General features: G+C 51.2%; 7 protein-coding genes across 7 annotated transcripts; 3 read left to right on the top strand and 4 right to left on the bottom strand.

Annotated features, from left to right (window-relative positions):
• Positions 1–2,892: 2,892 nt before the first annotated feature.
• BKA67DRAFT_522711 (E3 ubiquitin-protein ligase) lies at positions 2,893–7,386 on the bottom strand (the record flags this gene model as incomplete). Its single annotated transcript, XM_046098402.1, has 2 exons — positions 2,893–5,389; positions 5,492–7,386. The coding sequence occupies 2 exons, from the start codon at positions 7,384–7,386 to the stop codon at positions 2,893–2,895; spliced, it is 4,392 nt and encodes a 1,463-aa protein (XP_045955417.1).
• Positions 7,387–7,998: 612 nt separating this feature from the next.
• On the top strand, positions 7,999–9,192 carry BKA67DRAFT_576236 (IGR protein motif-domain-containing protein). The gene is made up of 2 exons (XM_046103558.1): positions 7,999–8,245; positions 8,320–9,192. Exons 1-2 carry the CDS (start codon positions 8,231–8,233, stop codon positions 9,028–9,030), a joined length of 726 nt encoding a protein of 241 aa, XP_045955416.1. The 5' UTR covers positions 7,999–8,230; the 3' UTR covers positions 9,031–9,192.
• On the bottom strand, positions 9,193–10,853 carry BKA67DRAFT_576235 (kinase-like domain-containing protein). Its single transcript, XM_046103557.1, has 2 exons — positions 10,382–10,853; positions 9,193–10,319 (listed from the first exon to the last, which is right to left on the bottom strand). Exons 1-2 carry the CDS (start codon positions 10,599–10,601, stop codon positions 9,304–9,306), a joined length of 1,236 nt encoding a protein of 411 aa, XP_045955415.1. The 5' UTR covers positions 10,602–10,853; the 3' UTR covers positions 9,193–9,303.
• Positions 10,854–10,984: 131 nt separating this feature from the next.
• On the top strand, positions 10,985–12,912 carry BKA67DRAFT_576233 (Frag1/DRAM/Sfk1 family protein). The gene is made up of 3 exons (XM_046103556.1): positions 10,985–11,476; positions 11,542–11,989; positions 12,042–12,912. The coding sequence occupies exons 1-3, from the start codon at positions 11,453–11,455 to the stop codon at positions 12,419–12,421; spliced, it is 852 nt and encodes a 283-aa protein (XP_045955414.1). The 5' UTR covers positions 10,985–11,452; the 3' UTR covers positions 12,422–12,912.
• A 286-nt stretch (positions 12,913–13,198) lies between these two features.
• On the bottom strand, positions 13,199–15,590 carry BKA67DRAFT_661848 (beta-glucosidase; the record flags this gene model as incomplete). The annotated part of the gene is made up of 2 exons (XM_046107893.1): positions 13,199–15,288; positions 15,347–15,590. 2 exons carry the CDS (start codon positions 15,588–15,590, stop codon positions 13,199–13,201), a joined length of 2,334 nt encoding a protein of 777 aa, XP_045955413.1.
• Positions 15,591–16,340: 750 nt separating this feature from the next.
• On the bottom strand, positions 16,341–19,532 carry BKA67DRAFT_538914 (adaptin N terminal region-domain-containing protein; the record flags this gene model as incomplete). The annotated part of the gene is made up of 3 exons (XM_046100546.1): positions 16,341–18,493; positions 18,550–18,778; positions 18,831–19,532. The coding sequence occupies 3 exons, from the start codon at positions 19,530–19,532 to the stop codon at positions 16,341–16,343; spliced, it is 3,084 nt and encodes a 1,027-aa protein (XP_045955412.1).
• A 700-nt stretch (positions 19,533–20,232) lies between these two features.
• Positions 20,233–21,369, top strand: BKA67DRAFT_661845 (uncharacterized protein; the record flags this gene model as incomplete). The annotated part of the gene is made up of 4 exons (XM_046107892.1): positions 20,233–20,610; positions 20,665–20,871; positions 20,928–21,080; positions 21,133–21,369. 4 exons carry the CDS (start codon positions 20,233–20,235, stop codon positions 21,367–21,369), a joined length of 975 nt encoding a protein of 324 aa, XP_045955411.1.
• Positions 21,370–22,623: the final 1,254 nt, after the last annotated feature.

The raw sequence follows: 22,623 nt of genomic DNA, 5'->3' as shown, positions 1-22,623 counted from the left end.
CCCCTACTAGTGATTGAAATACCTACTCCGGACGGCGAGTCGTCTAACGGCTAATTCTCCGGGAGGGCACAGCAGATTAAAATCTTAACAAGGCCGACTGTCGAGAAGCGAGCAAAAAAGTAGTAAGAGAGAAACAGCAGTCGCCTAGCCTGGCCACGAGAGGAAGACGAAACGTGGGAATAATAGTTTTATGATGCTTTGACTCAATTGCCCCGCAACTCCACAAAAGATGCCATGGATGCTTGTTCTCTATCATCCAACATATATGAGTCAAAAACAAAAAAAACCGACGGCCAACTCGATTAGGAAAGCGACAAGGGGGGGCTGCATGGAGATAGTGACCAATGGATCTTACCTCCAGGGCCTGTCGGTGAGGTCGGCAGGTCGGTGCATGGCTCAAACGCCGCCCGTCAGTGCAGGCGCGTTTGGTGGGAGATGGGCGCTGCTATCCTAGCGCAAACGGCTAATTAGTTGCAGGTTAGGACTGAAGGTTTCGTCCGGGCTTCTGCAGCGTAGTATTCGTTGGGGTTCAATGTTCAAAGATTTGTCTACTGAGCAGGTATTGATTGTTGTTTCCATGCTTAAACGGACGGCTTCTGTCACTTTAGCAATGGTGCCGTTGTTGCCGACTGTCTTGCTCGATACACATAATCGTATTTTGATGACGATGCCATTTCTTCGCCATAATTACAGCTTACGTCTACTGTAGTTGAGGTTCGAAGAAACTAACCTAATAGCCACTAGTCTGTCGCCGCGTAGTTAGTTACCGGAAGAAGTGTCCGGGACCAAGAAACTCTACCAGGCTTGCTGTAATCCGCATTACCAAGCAATTTACAACGAAAAGTGTACAACTTCGGTCGGGTTCGGTCCAACCGCCACTCAACAACACCCGCTGCCCGTAGTGGTGGAGTTTCGATGTTGTAATGTGCCTGGAAGATTCGTAATACTAGACTCTCATGAACAGGCAGCTAAGCCTTGTCAGCAAGTCATACCAGGGTTTGCAGTCTATGCCTACAGTAGCTTGCGTTTGTCAGGCCATTAGAAATGTCCGAGGTTTTCGACACGGATTCCGTAAAATGCGGCTTTGGTACTTTGTATCAGCTAGGCGACTAAAAGCTACCCGGATCGGATGTGGGCACGCCGCTTACATGAAGCAGCAGCTTGCGGTGTGATAGAAGTTCGCTAAGCTGCATGTTTGACTCGAATTATGCAGCAGTCATGATGATGTGTGAGTGTAAGCCATGTAACGGAGCAGCTCTAAAGCACCATGGCATTCGTTGAAAACCCGCAGTCCTGGGTTGGCGGAAAATGATTGCTTAGGTTAAGTTAGTGGACAACCACGGGCTTTGCGGGGGTAATGTATGCACCAATGTCCGGCGTTGCTTGTCTTGCTTTAGGGTCAACCATCTCTATCGAGTGTGTAGTGTCACATACCAGTGTGACACTGCAGGCCTGATCTGTTGCAAAGAGCTGAAATATTCAAATACTTGGTACAATTTCTGGTATTTACAGTAACATCTCCAGTATTGTATCATACACAGCGTGCATCCTACCATGTTACCTTCGCAGCAGCATACGCCTGACATCTGTTCAGGCAGCAGACAATCACTAATGACGGATTAGAGATGAAATACTTCATCTATTCTTCGGAGATTCGACTACTGAAGAAATTCCCCAGTGTCGTAGGCGACGATTGTGTTCTAGATCGAGCCGAATGAGTGGTGTGGGAATTCCGAAATGACCGGCGACACTAGCCGAGCTCCGACTGGCAGCGGGTCTTTCGCACCTTTCGCACATTTGCCAGTTGCCTTGCTCCTGCAAAGCTATATCTCGGCCCGGTAAACACCACCAATGAATCGTTCACAAAGAGATCTCGGTTCTCTACGAACCACTGAATCGGCTTTCTCATGTATAACATAATACAGTCTTAGGCTACCCAAGAGCTCTTGGCTTTTATTTCAAATGTCGTGCCATACTCGTATGTATATCGAAGAATCTGGATTGTCCGGATATGTGCGCAAATTCCGAGCCGAAACGCCGCTACCGCCTACTCGGAGCCGGCAACGCCTATCTTGCTGGGCACTTTGGGTGGAGTATGGGGAAGCCCCCCTGCTCCAACAGGAAAAGGGAGTCATCGTTGAGAAAAAAGAAAAAAGAGAAGCTGATCTCCTTTCCGCCTGGGTTCAGCTTGCATACGACCTTCTCGTTTTGACAAGGCCAAGTGGCTAGTGTCTCAACTAATCCTCAGAATTCACACTAAGAGGAGCCTGTCAATAGATAAAATGCTAGCATGAGAAAGTGCGACACGATGCCTGGAACGTAGTTGGACAAGAAGTGTATCTCGAAGTCTTGGTAGGGTGGTTAAAGAGACCATGACATATGCAGCGTCATGTTCAATTACATCATGAGTATCCCCTCTCTATCTAGAAGCTTTACTTTGTACATGAGCCAAGCGTCGCCCCGTTTCTGGTCGAAAGTTGATTGGATGAGAATATCGAGTATCGTGCAACGCTGTACACTTGGACTGCATAAACACTACATCCGTACCAATTGGCCGTTACACCATATAATCAGTTGGTCAATGTCTTTCCACATAATCAACTCGTTGGTAGAGATGTCACTCATGCAGTGCAGAGACCCGGGGGGGGGGGGGGGGGGGGGCACGAACAAGAAAACATGGTTAGATGCCCAGATCATCTCGCACAGCTCTATAGGAAGATCAGCTTACTCTTGATTCGGCTGATTCGTCAACGTGACACAACGACATTTAATGATACTGCTCATAAACTTATATGCATTCCAAGTAAACTCCACTAATCCATCATCGTGTCGCCAGGTATATGAATCAGTAGGGATTTGTAAAGTGGCACAACCCGAAAATCATGTTGGATTTCAACCTTCAAGCGTCTCCATGCCATCGTTTTCGTCTTCTGTATCTTCTTGCTGCCCTGCGTTCAAGGCTGCTTGTTGCTCTTTTTCATCCAGAAACCTTTCCTGCGCCTCACGGCGTTCCTCGGCAGCTTGTCCAGCCAGGAAGCCTTTGACAGCACGGTCCTCGAATCTTGGATCGGACGATAGTTCAATCTGCTCAGCATCACTCTGCGCAACGACATGGCCAAAGAGGCATTCCCAGAGATCACCCTTGTCGACAACTTCACCAAGTCTGGCATCTTTATTCATGAGCTTGAGCAGATTCGCTTGTTGTAATTCCATCGAGTTGGCAACTTCCAGGTTGTCCTCGGATATCAAAGGGGTAAATGACTCTTTGTCTTTGCCCTTCGTAGTTGTTGTCATATGCTCTATTCTGCGCTTCGTGGAGAGATTGTAGATCGACTCTTCTACTGTCCCTTCCACAAGATATAACCACACGTTGGTCTCATATTTTTGACCGATTCGGTCCACACGGGCAATAGCCTGCAACTCCAGCGCTGTATTAAGCACAGGCTCGCAAAGAAAAACATGGTTGGCGTTAACAAGATTCAGACCGCTGGCATGTGATCTTGCATCCATGAGGAAGCACTCGATCGCTGGGTCCTCTTTAAAGCGGGTGATACCATTCTTAGTAGCAAAAGAAGAGAACCCAATGTTGTAGCGGTCAAAGGCTCGTTTCAGGATTTCCAGGAATGCACCAAATTGCGAAAAGATTACTGATTTTGCACCGGCGTCGGTCCTACGCAGCCAAAGAAGATGGCAGACAATCGCGTTGACTTTGGTTGGGAGCGTAGGGCCATCCAATGGGACGTCGTTAATTTCTTTCAACTTGTCCTCACTGAAATCTGTGTAAATACCTCTTGCGTGAGTTTTATGAGGTGACTCTGGCGATTGCGGGTCGTTAGTCGGCGCCGACTGTTGTTTGTCTTGACGAAGCTTGAGTTTCGACTCTTTGATGACAATCTCGTGGCAACTAGCCATGGTGATTGGCTTCTTGCAAAGTGGGCATTTATGATGGGCAGCAACCCAGGTCTTGATGCAATCTTTGCAGAACTCATGCGTACAGGGGGTGAGTACACCGATAGTATAGCTATCCGTGCAAATGGGACATGTCTTTTTGCCAGCCACATCCCCTTGGGCTTTTAGATGGACTTGATACCGCTGTGTCGCAATTGCAGCTTCCATCTTTTGCTTGCATCTGACCTGCTCATCCATGAGACCTCTCATGAGCGCATCGTCGTCCTCGTCCTCTTCGCGGTCCCATATAGCTACTGTGTCGGAGACGGCTTGAAGCTGTCGGTAGTATTCCACTCGAGCGTTCATAGCAGAAGTGAAAAGGTGAAGTTCCTTTTCCAACTCTGTATTGGTCTTTGTTTGCTTAAGAGTATCGTCGTGGATTAGCGATTGTAATCCACGGACAATTTGTAGTTCAGCGTCAGCCCGATCTCTGTTATTGGCCTGCAATTTGGTTGCCAGTTCCCTGAGATTCACCGTGACTGCTCGTAGTGAACTAGGCAGGTCACTGGGTTTCACTTGCTCACGAGGTTTCACCTGCTCACGGACTTCCAAAAGCTCCAAGAACTTCTCTGGAAACGCACCTTCGCCAATTTTAGCTTGTTGCTTGTAGGAATTCATTTCATGCTTGGTGCGTTCGTTCACAAGTCCGCTAAGGGCATCTTGTCGATCAGAAATGGCAGCTCGAAGTATAGTTGTGTAAACCATCAGTTCGTCCTGAATTTTCGTGGAACTTTCGTATTCTTCACCAGTAATCTCATCTTCTTCCTGGTCAACCAGCGGCTTGAGTAGTAGTTGTACAACCTGCTCTCGCCACTCATCAATCATGTTGGCCTGTTCATTCAGTATGCCACTTAGTTGTTCATATTCTTCGAGGTGACGACTGGTTTCGATCCCAGCTCTGAGTTGACATTGAAATTCGGGAATTTCACTAAAGTCCTGATTGTCGGCTCGTTTTGACAATTCTGCCATATAGAAGGATGCTTTACTGTGCACCTCCTGAAGGATCTCCTTTCTGATCTGATTGGCTTCTTCGTAGCCCTCAATTTCGAGCTGCTCTAGGCGCTTGAACTCGTCGGACTCCGGCTCGGTCATATCATCATTACACTTGATTTGGAAATAAGCACTGGCAATGAAAAACACAGCTCGGTGTTTCAAATCAAGTGCGCTACGAAGCCTTCGGCGCGCTTCACCCAGCCGAGGGGGCACAACCTCCTCATCTACACCATCTTCAAAACCACCCTCATCATGGAATACTGGCTGGTCATCAACACCAGTGCGTGTAGCATTCTCAGTCTCAACGCGGAGTTGCTCTCGGCATTCTGTTTCAAGAATCTCAATATCTTGAAGCACTTCTTGCCAGATCGCGAGGGCCTCGCGAACCCTGGGAGAGTTCTCCAGCAACTGACCTCTTCTCAGCTTGACAATTAGGAAAGCACGTTGACTGGTTACGAGAAGAATTGTCAGCCTCAAGATCATGTCTCTTGGTAAAGATATTTTACAAGACGAAAGCTGTAACCATTATTCATGACTCAAAGAAACTTACTGTGTTTTGATAATAGTGTCGGTCTGCTCAATCATAGCATCAAGGACTTCATCGATGGTTTTGAGAGCTTTGTTGATGTGACCTAATGCACGAACTCGCTCAGGCCCCAGCTGTGGATGAAGTACAGTCTGCCTCAGAGAGGCCAAAGCGCGCCTCATGGAGTCTATGGTGGAAGGTGTATTTGAATCCCACTCTGCAGAGATGAGTGGCAGGCCACTAGTATCCAATCCCAGAGCCTCTACCTCTTGTTTGAACCTGCTGCGATAGTTTTGTTCTTCAACGGCTGTGAATGGCATCGTGATTACGTAGCGCTTCTGCGGGGGAAGAGCAAGTTCGTGTCGAACCGCATGCTTTGTGTGCCGCAACGCCAGCTTGTTAAACAACTCTCGGAAAAGATGTTGGTGCGTTGATGCAAGTTTATCCCAGATCAGGGGATAAGAAGCAAACGGCTCGTAACGCAGGAAGAGTAAAAGGCCCCAAAGATCCTTGATTTTCTCTTTGACCGGTGTACCAGTGATACCCCAAGCATTGACCCTCGGAATTAGTCTTGCAACTTCAGCAGCAGCGCTGACGCCGCTGTCGATTTGTTGTGCCTCATCGAGGCACACTCTCCACCACGATAACTTCACTAGTGGCGAAGAAGCCCGAGAATGAGACCTTTCATATCTCCTTGAACGATCCGGCTCAGGCCTTGCGAAGTGGACTTCGGTCCGCAGAACATTGTAGGTTGTTACTACAACGTCGTTGTCCTGCATTTGTCGTATGAGTTCCTCCTCGGTTTCTTTGTACTTCGTCCGTCCCTCATAAACCATGATACGCAGGGCTGGTGCGTGTTTTGTGACTTCGCTCACCCATTGCCTTCTCAGAGTTTCCGGTGTTACGATGAGTGTCGCGCCTGTCGTTGTGACTGGTTGGTTTGTGTAAGGATTGATGGTGCCCTGCGACCGAGGTGGCCGTTGATGAAGCAAGATGAGTGAGATGGTCTCGACAGTTTTGCCCAGACCCATCTCCTCTGCCAAAATTCCGCCTTTGAGTGACGAGTCTAGATCATGCCAAGGACTGATGTCTCTGGTAACCACATGATACAGGTCGCTGTGGTAGAACGTGCCGCCGCCCGCATCATCCAATTTGCGAAAAGACAAAGGAAGGTCTCTGGGGTATGTTTCCGGGATATCCTCAACTTCAACGGATCCATGGCCGGTCGAGACGCATCGCACGCCTTCTCTTGCCAGCAACCATTGCAAAGCCCTTCGTTGAAAAGGATAAAGATTGGAAGTGAGACGGGGCACGTTTACTGATTCGAGATCAGTATAAGTTTCATCCGTCATGGAGGTTGCTCCGTAAAATGCCTGTGGCGACAAGACGCCGGAAGTCAGAGGCCGTGTTGGATCTGATAAAAATTGTCTTTGAATCTCGCTGGAGATCTTGCGCTGTTTGGAATTGCGCAGGCCATTGTAAATATTATTCGCCTGATTCCACATCAAATCAAGATGCAACAACAGGCGGTCTTCTCCATGTATTCGGTCAAAATGGGCGCTGAATGAGACATACAGTGCACCATCATTAGAAAGGCTATCTCGACTTTGGCTGAGCACATCAAAGATAGTGGCCAAGTGCGGTGAAGGTGAACCAAAATCACCCGTGATCAAAAACTTGTACTGGCCATACTCCGATCGCGACAACGTGGAAATTGTCAATGCTTGCGCCTTTCCCGGGTCTGAGAGTTCAGCATGCAGCTTTAGAAACCGCTCGATTCTGAATCGCTTAAATGAACCTGGATCTGCACGAATACGAGTACGTCGCTTGATCACTAAACTACTCTTCGCTATAGTGATGGCGCTTTGCTGAGCATCTAAACGTGGCCGTTTGGTAGGAGGCTCATCGCCGCCATTCATGCCATCACGTGGTAAAGACTCTATAAGTCTGACAAGATCATCAGGAAAAGGTTCTGGGAATTGTTAGTATGAAGTAAACGTGGGGAGGCAGCAAAAAAGAACAAAATCAAAAACATAGGATGCCAGATGTGAGTCGAGATGATGTGCGATAAAAAGCTGGACACTGCGGATCACGATGCCTATTTGTGGTATGAAATAGATGAAATAGGTAAAATGAAGTAAAGCCCGAACTCTCAACCGAATATGAAAGTAAATGGCTTACGCGTGGGTCCTAGCTGGGCAAAATGCACGCTATCATTCTTGTTTGGCATCGCCGCCCTCGCTGTTGATGACCGGCGGCCCATGGTAGATCGCCCTGGCTATCTCATGATGGAATGAGAAGAGAAAAAAAAATGAACGGTAAGAAAGGAAGATGGGCGGGCGGGATGGAGGAGGTAGATGTATGATGGACGGCGGGGCAAGGCTATAAGTCAATTGCCCTGTGCCTGGCAGCCTCGCACGCCACTGGGCCCGTTGTAAATCTGGACTAAGTTGAATCAAGACTAGCCAGTTCATCCTATGGGGGGTCGCTCTTTGCCTGCAAGTTCCCTGGTCCCCACATCGGAGCTGAGGAAATTCTTTGGCCGACCCAATCAATCATTCAACCCGTCAATCAATCGGCAGGGGGGAGCTTCGGCTTGGGAAGTTTTTCCAATTTGGCAGCGACGACCAAGCGACTATCACGGGGCAGCGGGCAGCAGACAGCCACGACAAGACAACCCGTACGCCCAGCAGGACATGCGCAAATCCCGTTTCTGAACATCTGGAAAAGGAGAAGAAGAAAAAAACTCTGCACACCGCCATCATGGGCGCGCTCAAAGTACGCAAAGCCACCAGAAACACCATGTCCTTTGCATCCAGACCAGCTAACAGAGCCTCTTCCCCCTTTGCCAGCCTATATTCCGCCCGCAGCTACTGCGCCAAGCCCTCATACCACAGCACATCGCCCGCCCGGCCGTCTTCGCCTCTTCGTCCCCTTCCACACGGGCCTCGTCGTCGGCAGCCTCGCGCCCCGCGCCCACCATCCCGGAGCCGACGCCCTTCTGCCCCGATGTGCCGACCTTCCTGAAGCTGATCGGCCGGGGCCTCGGCTCGCACGCCTCCAAGTTCCCCTCGTGGGAGTCGCTCTTCTCCCTGACCTCGAGCCAGCTGGCCGAGCTCGGCGTGGAGCCGCCCCGGACGCGCCGGTACCTGATCCAGTGGCGGCAGCGGTTCTGCCGGGGCCAGTTCGGCATCGGAGGTGACCTGAAGCACGTGTCGCCCGAGGGCACCGCGGAGCTGCGCGTGCTCGAGCACGAGGGCGCGGATCCGCTCAAGCCCGCAAAGTATGTCGTCAACGTGCCGGAAGGACAGATCCCCGCGGAGACGGCGCCGGGAGCGTTGAGCCGGGTCTCTGGTTTCTCCGTCAAAGGTGCAAAGACCATCGTTGGACCCTACGCATTGCCGGCAAAGGACGGTGCTGTCAGAATCACAGCGACAGAGGGCATGTGGGAAGACAAGCGCGGCAGGAAGATCGATGGTGGTGAGAGAAGAAGGACCCAGGTTCGGTACAAGAAGAGGATCCAGGAGCGTCGTGAGATGCGCGAGAAGGGTGAGAAGTACTAGACGGGCAAAACGTCACATTTGCAAACAGACATGGGCAAAGTAGAATCCAGCCCTATTGCAGGACGGCATCGCTCCATGCGGTCAACTGGGGATCATGTATAGTATCACAAATATGTGTAAAAATTTGTACAAAATCTGAATGCCACATGGCAAAATTCTCATGATGCAATTTAGCTCTTCGAATGTTTTCGAGTGCCCCTGATATGACAGGCCTGAACTCCAGAACGCCAAACCGATATGCGATCCTGAAGCTATGATATGAGCAGTGCCAAGTTACTTGGCAGCCCCAAAGTCTAGTTTCCGTGCCACTTTTTTGCCTCTGTCATCGTCTACAGCACCAGGAGCCTGTCCGAGATCTGCTCCCAACTTTGCGCCTCCATCTGACTTGCGAGGTAAATCCTTCTTACGTGTCGGTTTCGGTTCCCTACGCCACCACTCATGGTCCAGCATTCCGCGCGCTGTGATTCGCTTCCTCGGATCCAGAATCAAGGTCTTCATGAGCAAGTCGATACCATCAGGTCCCAGAGACCCGAACCATTGCTGGTAGTGCGATTTAGGTTGTACAGGGGTGACTTTGTCGCCAGCGGTATACTCCCTCAACGACGTTACGCCGGGCCAGTTTTCCTCCGTCGGCGTACCAATGAAATCAGAGATGAGTTTGATTTGTTCGAGTTCCGTGTTGCCTGCCATATATGGTACTCGCAGGACGAGTTCCGCTATCACACAGCCAACCGACCATATATCGACAGCTCCCGAGTAATGCTTTGCTCCAAAAAGCAGCTCGGGAGGCCTGTACCAGCGTGTGATGACATTCGAGGTCATGGGCATGTAAGGGTCTGAGAAACTCCTCGCCAGGCCGAAATCGGCAAGCTTGACCTCTCCGTCGGCGGCAATCAACAAGTTGTTGGGCTTGATATCTCGATGCAGAACAAAGTTCTCGTGGCAGAACCAGACTCCGCGTGTGAGCATACCAGCCCACGCCTTTATGTCGGCCTGGCCGTATTGTATACCATCGTTATCCTTGATAAGCATTTCCAGGTCACCGAAGGGAAGGTACTCAAGGACCAGGTTGAGATTCTGATCTTTCGATGAGAAGACGGAGTGTAGCGTGATGATGTTCGGATGCGAGAGTTCCTGCAGATGCTTGATTTCTCGCACGGCATCTGGTGCCATACCCTCCGTATATTCCTTCTGAATCTTGATCTTCTTGATGGCGACGAGTTCGGACGGGTCGTTGCGCAGATGTCCGAGGTAGACATTGGCATATGTACCTTCACCAAGCTTCTTGCCTGTCGCAAGTTGGGATTGGTTAGCGGGTGACACAAGGGAGGCTCGATTCATTGGCGCATACCTTTGACATATTTGCGCTTCTCGTCCTCGTTGAGCTGTTCCGCTAGATCCAGAGATGCCGACTGCACAGCGGCAGTGGCATTTGGAGCTACAGATGTAGCGGGTGTCCCGTTGGAGGAAGCGGCGGTAGAATTGACAATCTTGAACGGCGAGGTTGCTGGTCTTGAGCCACCGTTCTGAAGGGCATCTCCAGGATGCAAGACCATTGGGGAGAGGGCCATGGCCGGATCAGCCGTTCGGTTTCGCGTCAGAACAGCGTGTCGATGGAAGGAAGCTGGGAGCTGCACCTCGACGTCGAGGTGGGTTGAAAAGGTCAGCCTCGCAGCCTCGGAAGGGATGGTGCTTAGCGAACGATAACGATTGGCGGGTACGTGCCGTTGGATGCTTGGCAAGGCTCCCGAGGTCGTCTCCCCAGGCGGGAAATTTTACCATGTTCTATGGGGCGCGTTCATATGTGTGCCAAGTAATTACATGCTATGTTAGGTGAAGCCCCAGATCAAGTTTAAGTTTAGCGCCGGATGAAACCCAGCCCAAAAGCCGGGATCATCTGCAGGGGTCAAGTGGGTTCCGGCTGTTCCTTGTTTGACGTCATGCACAACAAAAAAACATGTCTCCCTAGCAATCAATTACTGACAGTTCCCCCAATGCCTGACATCAAAAGAGCTACAATGTACGAGTAATGCCCCTAAAAAAACAGGGGCCCGCACAGAGCCTAGCGATAGCTAAGACTGCTAGCCTGCTAGCTCACTCCAAGCCGCACTCCTTTGCGCAAATTCTGACGCGCCAAGGTGGCGTTCCATCTCTCATAGCATCGTTGCATCGGCGTTAGGAAATCAGGATGGACCCGGCGTGCGTATGTCGGGACGAGCCACCGCAGCCCAAAGTCAAAGTCCACTTTATATGACGACACTGTCTCCCAGTCGTGCCAGAGCCTAGTCCTAGGCCGGGTGTTGCAAATCATCAATCATAATAATCCACGGCATTCGCTTTTCCCTTGCGCATATTTGCTCGTCTCCTTTGCAAACCCCCCGTTCATAGACGTCTGTAGAGAGTATAGTTAGAAGCCGCGGTTATGTTCAAAATCTTCTCGTATTGGGTAAGTCCAGACACACCAACGGCTGTGGAATACACAATCCATGTAGACTAACAACAAACACGCAGTGGTTTCCCGTTATTTCGGGTGCCATGTGGCTCACGACCCTTCTGGGTCTCCTGCTACACTGGATCATCGACACGCATAGGACACATTACGATTCCATGGGCCCCGATCAGAGGATCGCATATATTTCCGATGTTGGAGCCGCCGAACTCAAGCCCCTGTTTGTGGCCGGCTGTATCATCACCACCATCTTTTTGGATCTCTCCTTCGGCGCCGACAGATGGCTGCGACACAAGGGTCGCCTGGTCCCAAACACCACCGTTACCGAGAAGGTTCTTGCTGGGCTGACAATCGTCTTTGCCATTGCCGGGACCGTCGGCCTAACATGCCTGTCTGGATTCGACACGGCCCACTACCCGCGCCTACATGATATCTTTCTGGCAGTTTTCATTGGTGGATACCTGATCTCGGCTATATTCATCTGTTGGGAGTATCAGCGCATGGGCATAAGTAGGTCCACGCCTTCCTAATCTTCTTGGTTCTAATGCTAACACACAACAAGAAAACCGTGAACACCGCATTCTTCGCATTTCCTTTTGGATCAAGCTCATGTTCATCTTCATCGAGCTGGGCCTCGCTATTGCCTTTGGCGTCATGAACCGCAGGAAAATGTACGACATTGCGGCCATCCTCGAATGGGTCGTTTCCTTCGTCTTTTCCTTCTACATCTTCTCCTTCTACGTCGACTTGTACCCGGCAGTCAAGACAAGTAGGGGCGGTGTTGGCTTCAAGCCAGCGGGGATGAACATGTCCGAGCGCGAACTGGAGGAGAACTACCACGCCCAGAATGACATTGCCGTCAACCCGCGATACACCCAGGACAGCTCGCGGCCGATCAATGGGAATCAGAACGGTCACCATGGGCGTCACACGAACTTCTAGAAAGAGTCCCGCGGTGACGACGTCACGGCTGAAGGTGCTTCGGCTGTAATAGCGGGCACGGCACCCACTTGATACCCACAGGCGTAAATATAATGTGATGGATGGGATGAGACGGGAAGTAAACGAGAGTATGACATCAGAGCATGGGTTGAACTTGCATTGGCATGGCGTTTAGAGGTCACATTATACTGTACAGATTATGCTATATACATTTTGGCATTGGCTGTAGAAGCAGTTGACTTACAACTGCAAAGCGTACAGAGGACGTTTTAATTATTATGTTTATCCGCTATCCATGGTACATTTTGATTACTTTTTTCAAACAGGAAAGCGAGAAGGGGGAATGGCCTCAGTGTTATATAAACTCTCCACGTCTCGGTGTGCAGTATGCTACGTCAATAAATAAATACGAAAAACGCCTGCGAGATATGTGGATAGCCAGCCGTCGTAATTAAGCCCATGTCTCTGTGCCAAACTCATTGAGATTATCGAATGTGTATAAGTTTATTGATCTGCATGCTCTAAACCGATGGCATCGTAAATTTGGGTTGAGTAAATTCAGTTCTAAGACCTAGTCCAGGGCCTTACTCTGGACGATGCCTAGTGTCTCAGGGTGCTTAAGGAGAGCCGGCATCTTCTTGGTGTCTTTATTACATATTTACGAATTACGCAACTATCGACATGTAGACTATAGTACCTCAGAGTCATCTACTGGTTTCGGAGAAAACTCCGTCGCTTTCGAATGTTGCTGAGGCGGACAAGGATACGGCGGAAACCTTAGATGGCTTGCTTCAGCATAACCATCGTCGCGTTCTGATTCGGGCCGGAATCCTGAGGCCATTCCTCCAGCACCGTCTCATCACCGGAGAGGGTAAAGTTCCACGTCGCCTGGGTGGGTACATCGACCAGGAGGCTGTACGACCCGGGATACAGCACCAAGTTTCCAGCCTCATCGTGCCTGCCGAGACTTCCCAACGTCAGGTTCAGGCTCGCCGTGGCGGCCGACCCGGGGGCGACGCCGAAGAGCCTCTCATACGCCACGAGCTGCTTGATGGGATACGGCACAGGCCCGTGCTCGCCGGCGACGAAGCCCAGTGTCACAAAATCAGAAGCCACACCCCCCGTGTTCTCGACGCGGACGGCGACGCTCCGGAAGGGGCACAGATCCTTGTAGTTCTCGGCGCAGCCGTCAAGCAGATCGCTGATGGCCCAGCTCGGAGCCTCGCCGTCGTCTTCCTCGTGGAGAGAAACCTCAAAGTCCGTGTAGTGCAGCCCGGAGCCAAACGGCACCGTGGCGCCGTCGTACCACTGGTACGTCCTGCCCGGGTTGCCGCTGGTCTCGTTCGGCCGGAGTCCCATATCCGTCATGGGGACCAGGCGGACGTACTCCTCGGGATACTGAGTGACCGGCAGACGACCCGCAGGGGCTGTCTTGCCCGTGACGATGTTCATGATGGCATCGCCGCCCGCCTGGCCGGGGAACCCGGCCCAGAGGATAGCGGAGACGTTTTCCTGGTTGAGGAATGGCGCGTCGTCAAGCTGATCGCCCATCTGCAGCAACACGAACGGCTTCCCTAGGCCAGCTACCAGGGTCATGATGTCGCGGCGCTCACCCGACCACCGGATCAGGTTGCGGTCCGCGGACTCACCGCTGTTCGACCCATCGACGTAGAAGACGACGTCTGCGGCGCTGGCCGCAGCTAGGACGGCCGGGTAACCTCCGGTGGTCGGGTCGCCAGGGCTGCCTCCGAAGAGGACCTGCACGTTAGGCAGTTGCGAAGCGGCGTAGAGTGGGTTGTGGACGAACGGTGCGATGCCGGCGTAGTTTCCTTGCATCTGGGCTGCCGTTGCGTTGGACCAAGAGCCGACGAAGGCTATCTTCAGTGTACCGTTGCTTGGGATATCTAGGGGCAAAGTGCCATCGTTCTTGATGAGCACGATGCCCTCTTCCGCTGCTTTGAGCGCCAAGTCTTGGGCTTCGGGAGTGTTCACATCAGAGAAGGTGAGAGACCGGTACGCTGTTGACGAGGCGGGATCAAACACGCCTAGCCTGATCTGTGCCGAGTATAGACGAACAAGTGCCTGGTCGATTACAGCATCGTCAACGAGGCCTCGACCATAGGCCGCAGGAAGGTGTGTCTGGTAATAAGTACCGCAGTCGAGGTCCGTACCCGCGTTGAGCGAGTCGGCCGCTGCGCCTTCGCGTGTGGGTGAATAGTCATGTGGCATATAAACGTTTTGTATGGCGTCGCAGTCAGAGACGACGTAGAAGCCGTCGTCTGTCCAGTTCCAATGGTCTCTTAGGACATCCTGCAGTATGTAAGAGCTGGCACAGGTCGGGACCCCGTTCAACGCGTTGTAGGAACACATGATGGAGGCAACCTTGGCGTCTCTCGCGCACGCCTTGAAGGGCTGCATGTAATACTCGCTTAGTTCCTGGGGGTTGATGATGGCGTCAAACTCATAACGTTCATTGCCGTTCCAATTCTCAATGTCATAGCCTGCAAAATGCTTGCAAGTGGCAACAACCTTGAAGTAGTCTGGGTCGTCTCCCTGGAGTCCTTTGATGAGGGACTTGACGTACGACTTGATGTGAAATGGATCTTCTCCAGGGGTTTCCTGGCCCCGGCCCCATCGCGGATCACGGTAAGGATTGATATTCGGCGTCCAGTAGTCCAGACCTGATCTATTTGCATTGTTAAATGCTCGAGCTTCTGTGCTTACCACTGTGGCCACTGCTTCGATCAGTTTGTCGTCGAAAGCTGCGCCCATCAAGATGGGCTGAGGAAAAGACGTAGCATAGGAGTAATTCCCAGAGGATGCGAATTGGACACCTGGTGAGCTGGCGACGCCATGCAAGGCCTCCTCTGTCTTTGGAGTCAGTACATGTCATTCTTGAAGTGATATCTAAGTGGTCGAACTTACGCCACCATTCATAGCTCGGAAGTCCTAGACGCGGCACTCCTGGAGAAGTGCTCACCACTAATTGGAACTTCTCCTGCGTATCCAAGGCAGCGACAAGACCTTTGGCACGATTCGATACAGAAGCGGTGGTGTCACAGACAGTATTATTGGCCAGTGGACCACTTTCGCAGTCTGGGAATAAGTGCCCTGCCGCTGCGGCACCCGAGGCCAAGAGACTGAATACTGTGCCGAGAAGGAAAGTCATGTCGTCAATCTCTTGGGTTCAGCCAACGAAGATTCAATTAGAATCGCCAGACTCCTTGCTCTTATATAGAGCTGTTGCTGACTGCAGCCACGCGGACAATGGTGGCGCTTGTCATTCACCGGCTATAGGAAACATCGCCTTGTTGAGTGTTGGGCCCAACCAATTGTGTTCAATCAGCTGCTGCGGCGAAAGTAACGACCTTCATGCTGAGCCCCGACATTCCATTGCCAACGGCCCGCGGTGTATTCCCCGGCAGATAGGGAAAGTTGCGGGGTTGCACTGGAGCTCCAAATGCTTCACGCACCAATTAGCGGTATGCAGTCTCCATCACCATGCGGCTCTTGCATACCTTAATTCAGGACCATTTGCAGATCTATGACGAATTCCCCAGCTCATATTTAGCCTATATATGTGTTGCATGCGGAGAATGTGGGGAAGGGAAGCAATGACCGGAGATGTGAATCAAACTGTGCGGAGAAGCCGGTAGTATAAGTGGCGCTATAGTCGAAGTTCACCGTGACGCTTATATGTGTCGTAGCCTGTCTCGGAAAGTTTGAATATCAAGATCTGGTTTCTGTTGTTTCAGAATTGTGTAGCTTATAATTTCAAGCACTTGTGTAGATGAAGACGAGAGGCAACATCTTAAAGGGTTGACTGCTCATGCTTTTCATTTCGGATGATGCTGTCTATGATATAATGCGTTACAACCAAGCACGCGCAATGGCTTCTTAGCTATTTGGCTGTTCGTTCCTAATCTTGAATTTCGGCTGCCCTTGCCTTCTTCTTTTTCTTCTTCGGTTTTGCGATTTCTGTCGTTTGCTCGGCAGCTTCCTCGACAGGGGCTTCAGTGGTTTCACTCTGCCCGCTCTCCATGACAGGGACCTTCTTTTTCTTCTTCTTGGGTTTGGTGAGCTCCTCTCCGCCTTCTACTGCGGGGACTGTAGTTTTCTTCTTCTTTTTCTTGACGACCGTTCCCTCTACATCTACACCCTGAGCTACTTGAATTCGCTCGTTTGCGCGTTGCATTTCAAGCCGCAAGCGTTCAACCTCTTTCACAGCTTGTGCCATCTCAGCATCTTCGCGTTGCTTCGCTTCGTAGTCAAAGCCCTGGCCCTGAGGATCATCTTCGAGATTGAGAGATCCCAAGTTAGCTGAGCTTATACCTAGAAAGAGCGAATTTTTGGAATTCTTCGCACGTGATTTGGTGAAGCTGTCCGAGTTGTTCTCAGAATCATAGTTGCGAGGCGTAGAGCCACCACTACCGGCCAGTGTCTCGTCGGCTGCCACAATAATCTTCTGTCGCGGCTTTGGCTTCGGTTTCGGTTTAATGGGCATATGATTCTGCGTGGGTAGACTACTGCTCACTCCTGCGTTGAGATGATCCAGGTCTAATTCCATAACGGGAATTGAATCTACATCAAAATCCGGGCCATTCGAATTTTGAAGTATGTTGTGTATTGGAGTTGAGGTTCCCGGAAGACCACTGCCTCCTCCAATGTAGAAAGGATCATCACGATTTCGTTCAAGGCGTTCAGCTTTCCGCCTGGCGAGAATGTCTGCATCAAGGTATGAATCCTCGCTTGGCTGCTGGTAAGAGTTGACCACTTCCTCCTTGGTGTCTGTAAGACGCTTGAGTGCTGGCTCTGAAGCGATACTGGTTGGGGGAGGTCTCTTGTTGTAGTATATCTCAAACTCATCAGCTTCATCTGCTGGTACAGTGATCGAATCGGCGGATGCTAGTAGAGAATTAAGATTCGGGTTGATAGCTTCATCAAGGTCAAGATCGTCGGGCAACGGCACACTCTTTTGAGCCCCGGTTGCCACTGAATTGAGCTCCCAACTTGCGAAAAGAGCCGGAATAGCCTGAGTAAGAAGTAGAGGCGCATCTTGCTGCATCTCGGCCGATGAAGCGTCTTGACTAGAGACCGCCTCAGCCGTCAACTTCAACAACTCCATGAATTCAACAGCTCGTTCTTGGACTTCGAGGTTCGGGTGCATAGCTAAAGGTTCGAAAGTGTGAATTATGCGTGCCATCAAGAGTGAAATCTTGGATTTCCTCTCTGGTGTCCAGACAGCGAGACTGTCACCAGCCACCAGCGCAAAGACTTTGGTGGCAGCTTGCACGCATGCTGCCAAGGCTTCCGCAGAAGAGGTACGTGGAATTGTCTGTAACAGTAGATTCAGACTGTCCTCCGATGCACGAGTCTCGGCAGCAAACTCCCCTATTATCCACGCCACGGGTTTCAAGGCCCCAGATACAATAAAAGACCCTCTCAGTGCGTCTTTACTGAATTGGCCCATGATGATTTCAGCGGCCTCTGCGCATGCCGATCGGATCGCTGGAACCTTTACTGTCACATTTCTGAGTTCATCTCCAATTCTTTCTGACACGTCGCCCGCGTTGGGCCTCCCTGTTGCGGCAAGTGATTCCACATCATCAACGGGCCGTGGCAGAGGCGCTGTCCGGACAAGTTGTATGAGAACGTCGATATACCAATCGAAATCGCTCAGATTGCTGTAGTTCTGCTGAGAGCACATGCTCAATATCCTACTGATGACATCGATTCTGTAGTCGTCAGGCAGGGGAGGAGCTCGTTCCTTGGTCTTTTGCGCAGGGTTGATTGTACGCTCCAGCGCTTCCTCGTCCGATTCCAAATCAGCGGGATCTGTAGAAGCACCATTGCGATCCTCTGCAGAAGCATGCTTTAGTTGGCGCATCAAACGGCTGACAATTGATACCAAGTTGTCGCTGTTTACCATGCCCTGAACTAGGTCCAAAGCCTTTATACGGATAGAAATGTCAGTGCTGTCAATGCATTCTAGAATGACATCCTCCTGCTGGGCGACCAGCCAAGGATGTGTCACTACGATTTTATTGAATGCTAGTAACGCGACATATTTGACTTGGCAAAACAATTAGCAAGCGGCCGGCCAGTTTTTAACTTGGTGGAATACTTACGGTTCGGGTCACCATCGATCATGATCATAGAGCGCAGTTTGCTGACGCAAAGCGAAGCGATCTCTTCGCTGCCGCTGTCGTCGTCTCCACTTCCTAGAATGCCACCTTGTATTATGCCATTGATGCATTCATACAACAGAGACATAGCAGGTGTTGTCCGTATGATTTCAGTCAAAGGTGGGAGAAGCTTCCGTACGAGCCTAGGTTCGAGCGGAGTGAGGGTAGCAAACTATATCATATCAACGAGCAGGTCAGAACAACACCATGACTATGGAACATACCAGTTTTATCAATTTAATTGCCATCCAGTTGTTACCACTATCCACCAACAATTCGAAGAGCCGGGGCGCTAGAGGGAGAAAGTCGTTAGGCCGCCGCCAGCCCAGTTCACAGACAACATTTACGATGGCTGCCGTAACGCTAGAGTCCTCGTTTGGATCCATCAGCTTTTCCTTGATTTTTGGCCAAGCAGCCCTCAGGGTTTCTGGGTATACCAGCGCCATCCTGTAGAGGGTGACGATGGTCTTTTTGCGTATCGAGGGATTCGAGTGGCCCAGCCGCGGCAGGAGATCGGAGAGGACTGAGAGGGCCAGCGAGGGCGTTATAAGGTGAGGCAGAGCGACGATAGGCAATGCGATGGTGGTGGTGGAAGCGCCTGTCACATCTTTCTTAAGAAGATTTGTTGCCAACATCAGAACCTCCGTGTCAGGGCGAAAACTCTGTATGGCACCCAGGTATCCGACACGCTTCTGGTGGTACTTTGGCGAAGCCATGACCTCGAGGACATTGAAGGAGGCCCAGGACATGTCATGTCCAAACATCTCGAGATAGACGAGCTTCAGGAGGGCGGTGGCCTTCAGATCGAGGTCCTGGCTTCGGACTTCGGCACGACATTCTTTGAGACAGTTCTGGATGTACTCTCGTTCGTTGCCCTTGTGATTCCGCATGCCTCGAATGAGGTCGTACAGTGATTTCTCGAACATGGCTGCACAAATTGCGCCTCCCAAGGCGCTGGGAGTTCGTAAGGGGGGCTCGGTAGCGGTAACGGGAAGGGATGAGCTATCAGAGGGTGTAAATGTGCGCAGGCCGGATGATGCAGGTAGAAAGCATCTTGGGTCAGGACGTGTGGGTATCTATTTCAAAGACTGGGAAAATATCTGGTTCGCGACCAAGGACCGTCGCGAAGGCCAGTGGTCTGAGTTGGAAACCACGGAGGTAGATGGTCTCAATATGAGTGATCTTGTGCCCGTGCATGTGCCCCGCGATGACCGCGACCGATTAGATTGGATGCGAAAGACGTAACGCACTGCAATGTAGACTAAGGTTAGGTTAGTCTAGGTTAAAGCAATCCAATGCGCGCAGAGCTGTGCGGGCTGCTCAATAAGCTCATGATTACATCCCTAATGTCACAGGCAACGGGGGGCCGGGGGGGCGCTCTGTAGGCGAGCCACAGCGGATTAAACAGCGGCCGGCGCACCGGGGAGCTCCTCCAGACCTCGGGGGCGTCCCAGCGCTATGCTATCAATTGGCTTTAGCTACCCATCCAAGCTTCACCTTATTAAGACAGTAACACCAGATAATCCTCACGTTGAATCCTCTTCCTCGAGATTCATATCTGTGGGCAAAGACAGTAAACACATCGACTCTTTCGCCTTACTGCAGCAAACCGACTCCGAAATCACTATGTCTTCATCGCTCTTGCGACCTCCGATTCACCTCCCGCCCGCTACTGCGTTGCAGCTATCACAGCAAGCACCAAAGATCATCAAGGAAGCGCCTGGCGCAGTGTCGGCATCAGTACTGCAATCGTTGTTCTCTGCAGCAGAGACGCCCGAGCTCTGGACCATTTACGAGAACCTGTTATTATCATGCCTGCGCACCGGTGATGAGGAGTCAGCACACCAATGCTTGGGGAGGCTTATTAACCGCTTTGGTGACGACAATGAGCGAATCATGGCCTTCGTCGGTCTTTTGAAAGAGGCAGATGCCGAGGACAATGCGACATTGGAGGTGGTACTCAAGGAGTATCAGGCCATTCTGGAGAAGAACCCAACCAACATTGTAAGATGCCTACGCTTACTGACTACGGACAGAGGATGCTAATACTGCATCCAGCCTATTGCTAAACGCCGCGTGGCTCTCTTGCGATCTCTAGGCAGGACTTCTGACGCCGTCGCTGCTCTGATTGCCCTTCTTGACTTCTCGCCAATCGACAGCGAGGCATGGTCCGAGCTCTCGGACATGTACTTCTCTCAGGGGCTGTACTTGCAAGCTATCTTTGCTTTGGAGGAGGTTCTTGTCTTGCAGCCGAACGCGTGGAATGTAAGACGGCGATCTGTGCGACCCTTTTTATGACATCACTGACCTCAAACTCAAAGATTCATGCGCGATTAGGCGAGTTGCTGTTGATGGCAGCCAAGTCGACACAGCAGAACGACACGCCGAAGCAGCTCAGTGAGGCGCTCAAGAGATTCTCTCGGAGCGTGGAGCTCTGTGATGACTATTTGCGGGGATACTATGGCTTAAAATTGGTGAGATTCCGTGTACTCAAAACCCTTCGGCCGCTTACTTATCTTGTACAAGACAACAAAGCAGCTGCTGAGTGAGCCTCAGAAGACGACAAAACAACCGGATGACGACACTTTGCCGTTGCCGCCTCAGGCAACGTTGCGCTCACTTGATGAACTTGCAACTGCCAAGTTAGCAGAAATTACTCGTCGATATTCGGCCGGAGAACGGGGCTGGCAAGGATACGACGAGGCCGAGATCGCTGCAGCCAAGGGGCTTCTAGAGAAGGACTCTGGCGCGACAATTAGATGAACGTGCCGCCAGGAACTCGTGCGATTCGCGACACGTGCTCAAGTGACACACTTATCATGCTGCTCCTGCCTGGCTCATAGTTTGCTATGCCGGCACACCAAACGTCTCGTGGGGATATCCAGGGGCAGCTACGAACCAGTGCCGTTCTTCATACAGCTAAGAGTACAAATAGCCCATTCGAGGTTGGCTAGTGGGCAAGATGGCGAGCACGATCTAATCTCGGCCTTGACGGGTGCCTCATGCGAAAATTGGCAGGAGAGTGGATCTTCGCAGTATTTGTATGGTCCGCCGGCGTGTTCCACTTCTTTAGGGCATCAACGTGGTCCCAGTGGTGGGCTTGAAGGGGGGGTTTTAGGCTGATGGAAATGCAATCCAGTATGACAGGAATGTAGTCAATCGGGACCAGGGCGGCCCTCAAAGGCGCGGCCAGTTTGTACCCCTGTGTATTGTGCATGCGGCTATCAATGATTTTGGGCACCAAGGCGGCGCACTTGGGCCATTCTCACGAGTTTTGACAGCGATTTGGTTCCACATACGGCCCTAACCGCCTTCAACCCATCAAATAGACACACTCTGGACCGCCCTCTCCGGCAAAATGGGCAGCTAAGAGATGCACAACACACCGTGGAGATGAGGCTTTGATTGCAATACACCAAGGTTATAGTCTGCACTGCTCATGTAGCCGACATTGACACCGGAAGGACCTTTGGGCACACTGCCCAAAGCTAAACCTGAGCAAGGTAAAGAGTTGCGGTGAAGTCGGCAAGAGAGCCCAATCATCGTTATTAGTATCTCATTCCCGTGCCCAAACATGTCACGGGCGATTGAAAGCAGTTCAACTACTCTTCGTCCATTAGTACTTGCAACAAAACATAACCGCTCAGCCATCTTGGGTTGTCAGACGAAGACCAAAGCTCCAGCTCCAGCTCCAAAATTTGGTGCATTTGCGCCCAATCAGGAACGGCTTTTCGAGCCTCCCATCTACTGCTTTGGCTTAAGACATTCTCGTTCATTCTGGAACCAAAGACGATGTTACCTTTGCAGAAACACCTATTCGCGCAAAACTCTAGAACGCCTTTATTCGAAAAGGGCGACCGTTTCATCACTCACAAAATTCCGTGAAGCAAGGACTCTGTAATACCGAAAAAGCAACACTCCCAAACTCAGGACAGAACTATTGCAACCTTATAGTTGCTAGTGGAACCATCCCGGCTTTTGACAGCATCATATTCCCGGAAGACGATCCAGTGAGTA

This window comes from Truncatella angustata, assembly GCF_020726525.1.
Source record: "Truncatella angustata strain MPI-SDFR-AT-0073 chromosome Unknown BKA67scaffold_7, whole genome shotgun sequence".
Lineage (NCBI taxonomy): Eukaryota > Fungi > Ascomycota > Sordariomycetes > Amphisphaeriales > Sporocadaceae > Truncatella > Truncatella angustata.
This window is presented reverse-complemented; position numbering and strand designations above follow the sequence as displayed.

Coding starts and splice junctions, on each gene's coding strand:
- BKA67DRAFT_576235 (XM_046103557.1), bottom strand. CDS start 10,601: ATGGCCCTCTCCCCAATGGTCTTGCATCCTGGAGATGCCCTTCAGAAC. Junction 10,320..10,381: donor GAAGCGCAAATATGTCAAAG/GTATGCGCCAAT, acceptor AACTTGCGACAG/GCAAGAAGCTTGGTGAAGGT.
- BKA67DRAFT_576233 (XM_046103556.1), top strand. CDS start 11,453: ATGTTCAAAATCTTCTCGTATTGG. Junction 11,477..11,541: donor TCAAAATCTTCTCGTATTGG/GTAAGTCCAGAC, acceptor ACAAACACGCAG/TGGTTTCCCGTTATTTCGGG. Junction 11,990..12,041: donor GTATCAGCGCATGGGCATAA/GTAGGTCCACGC, acceptor ACACACAACAAG/AAAACCGTGAACACCGCATT.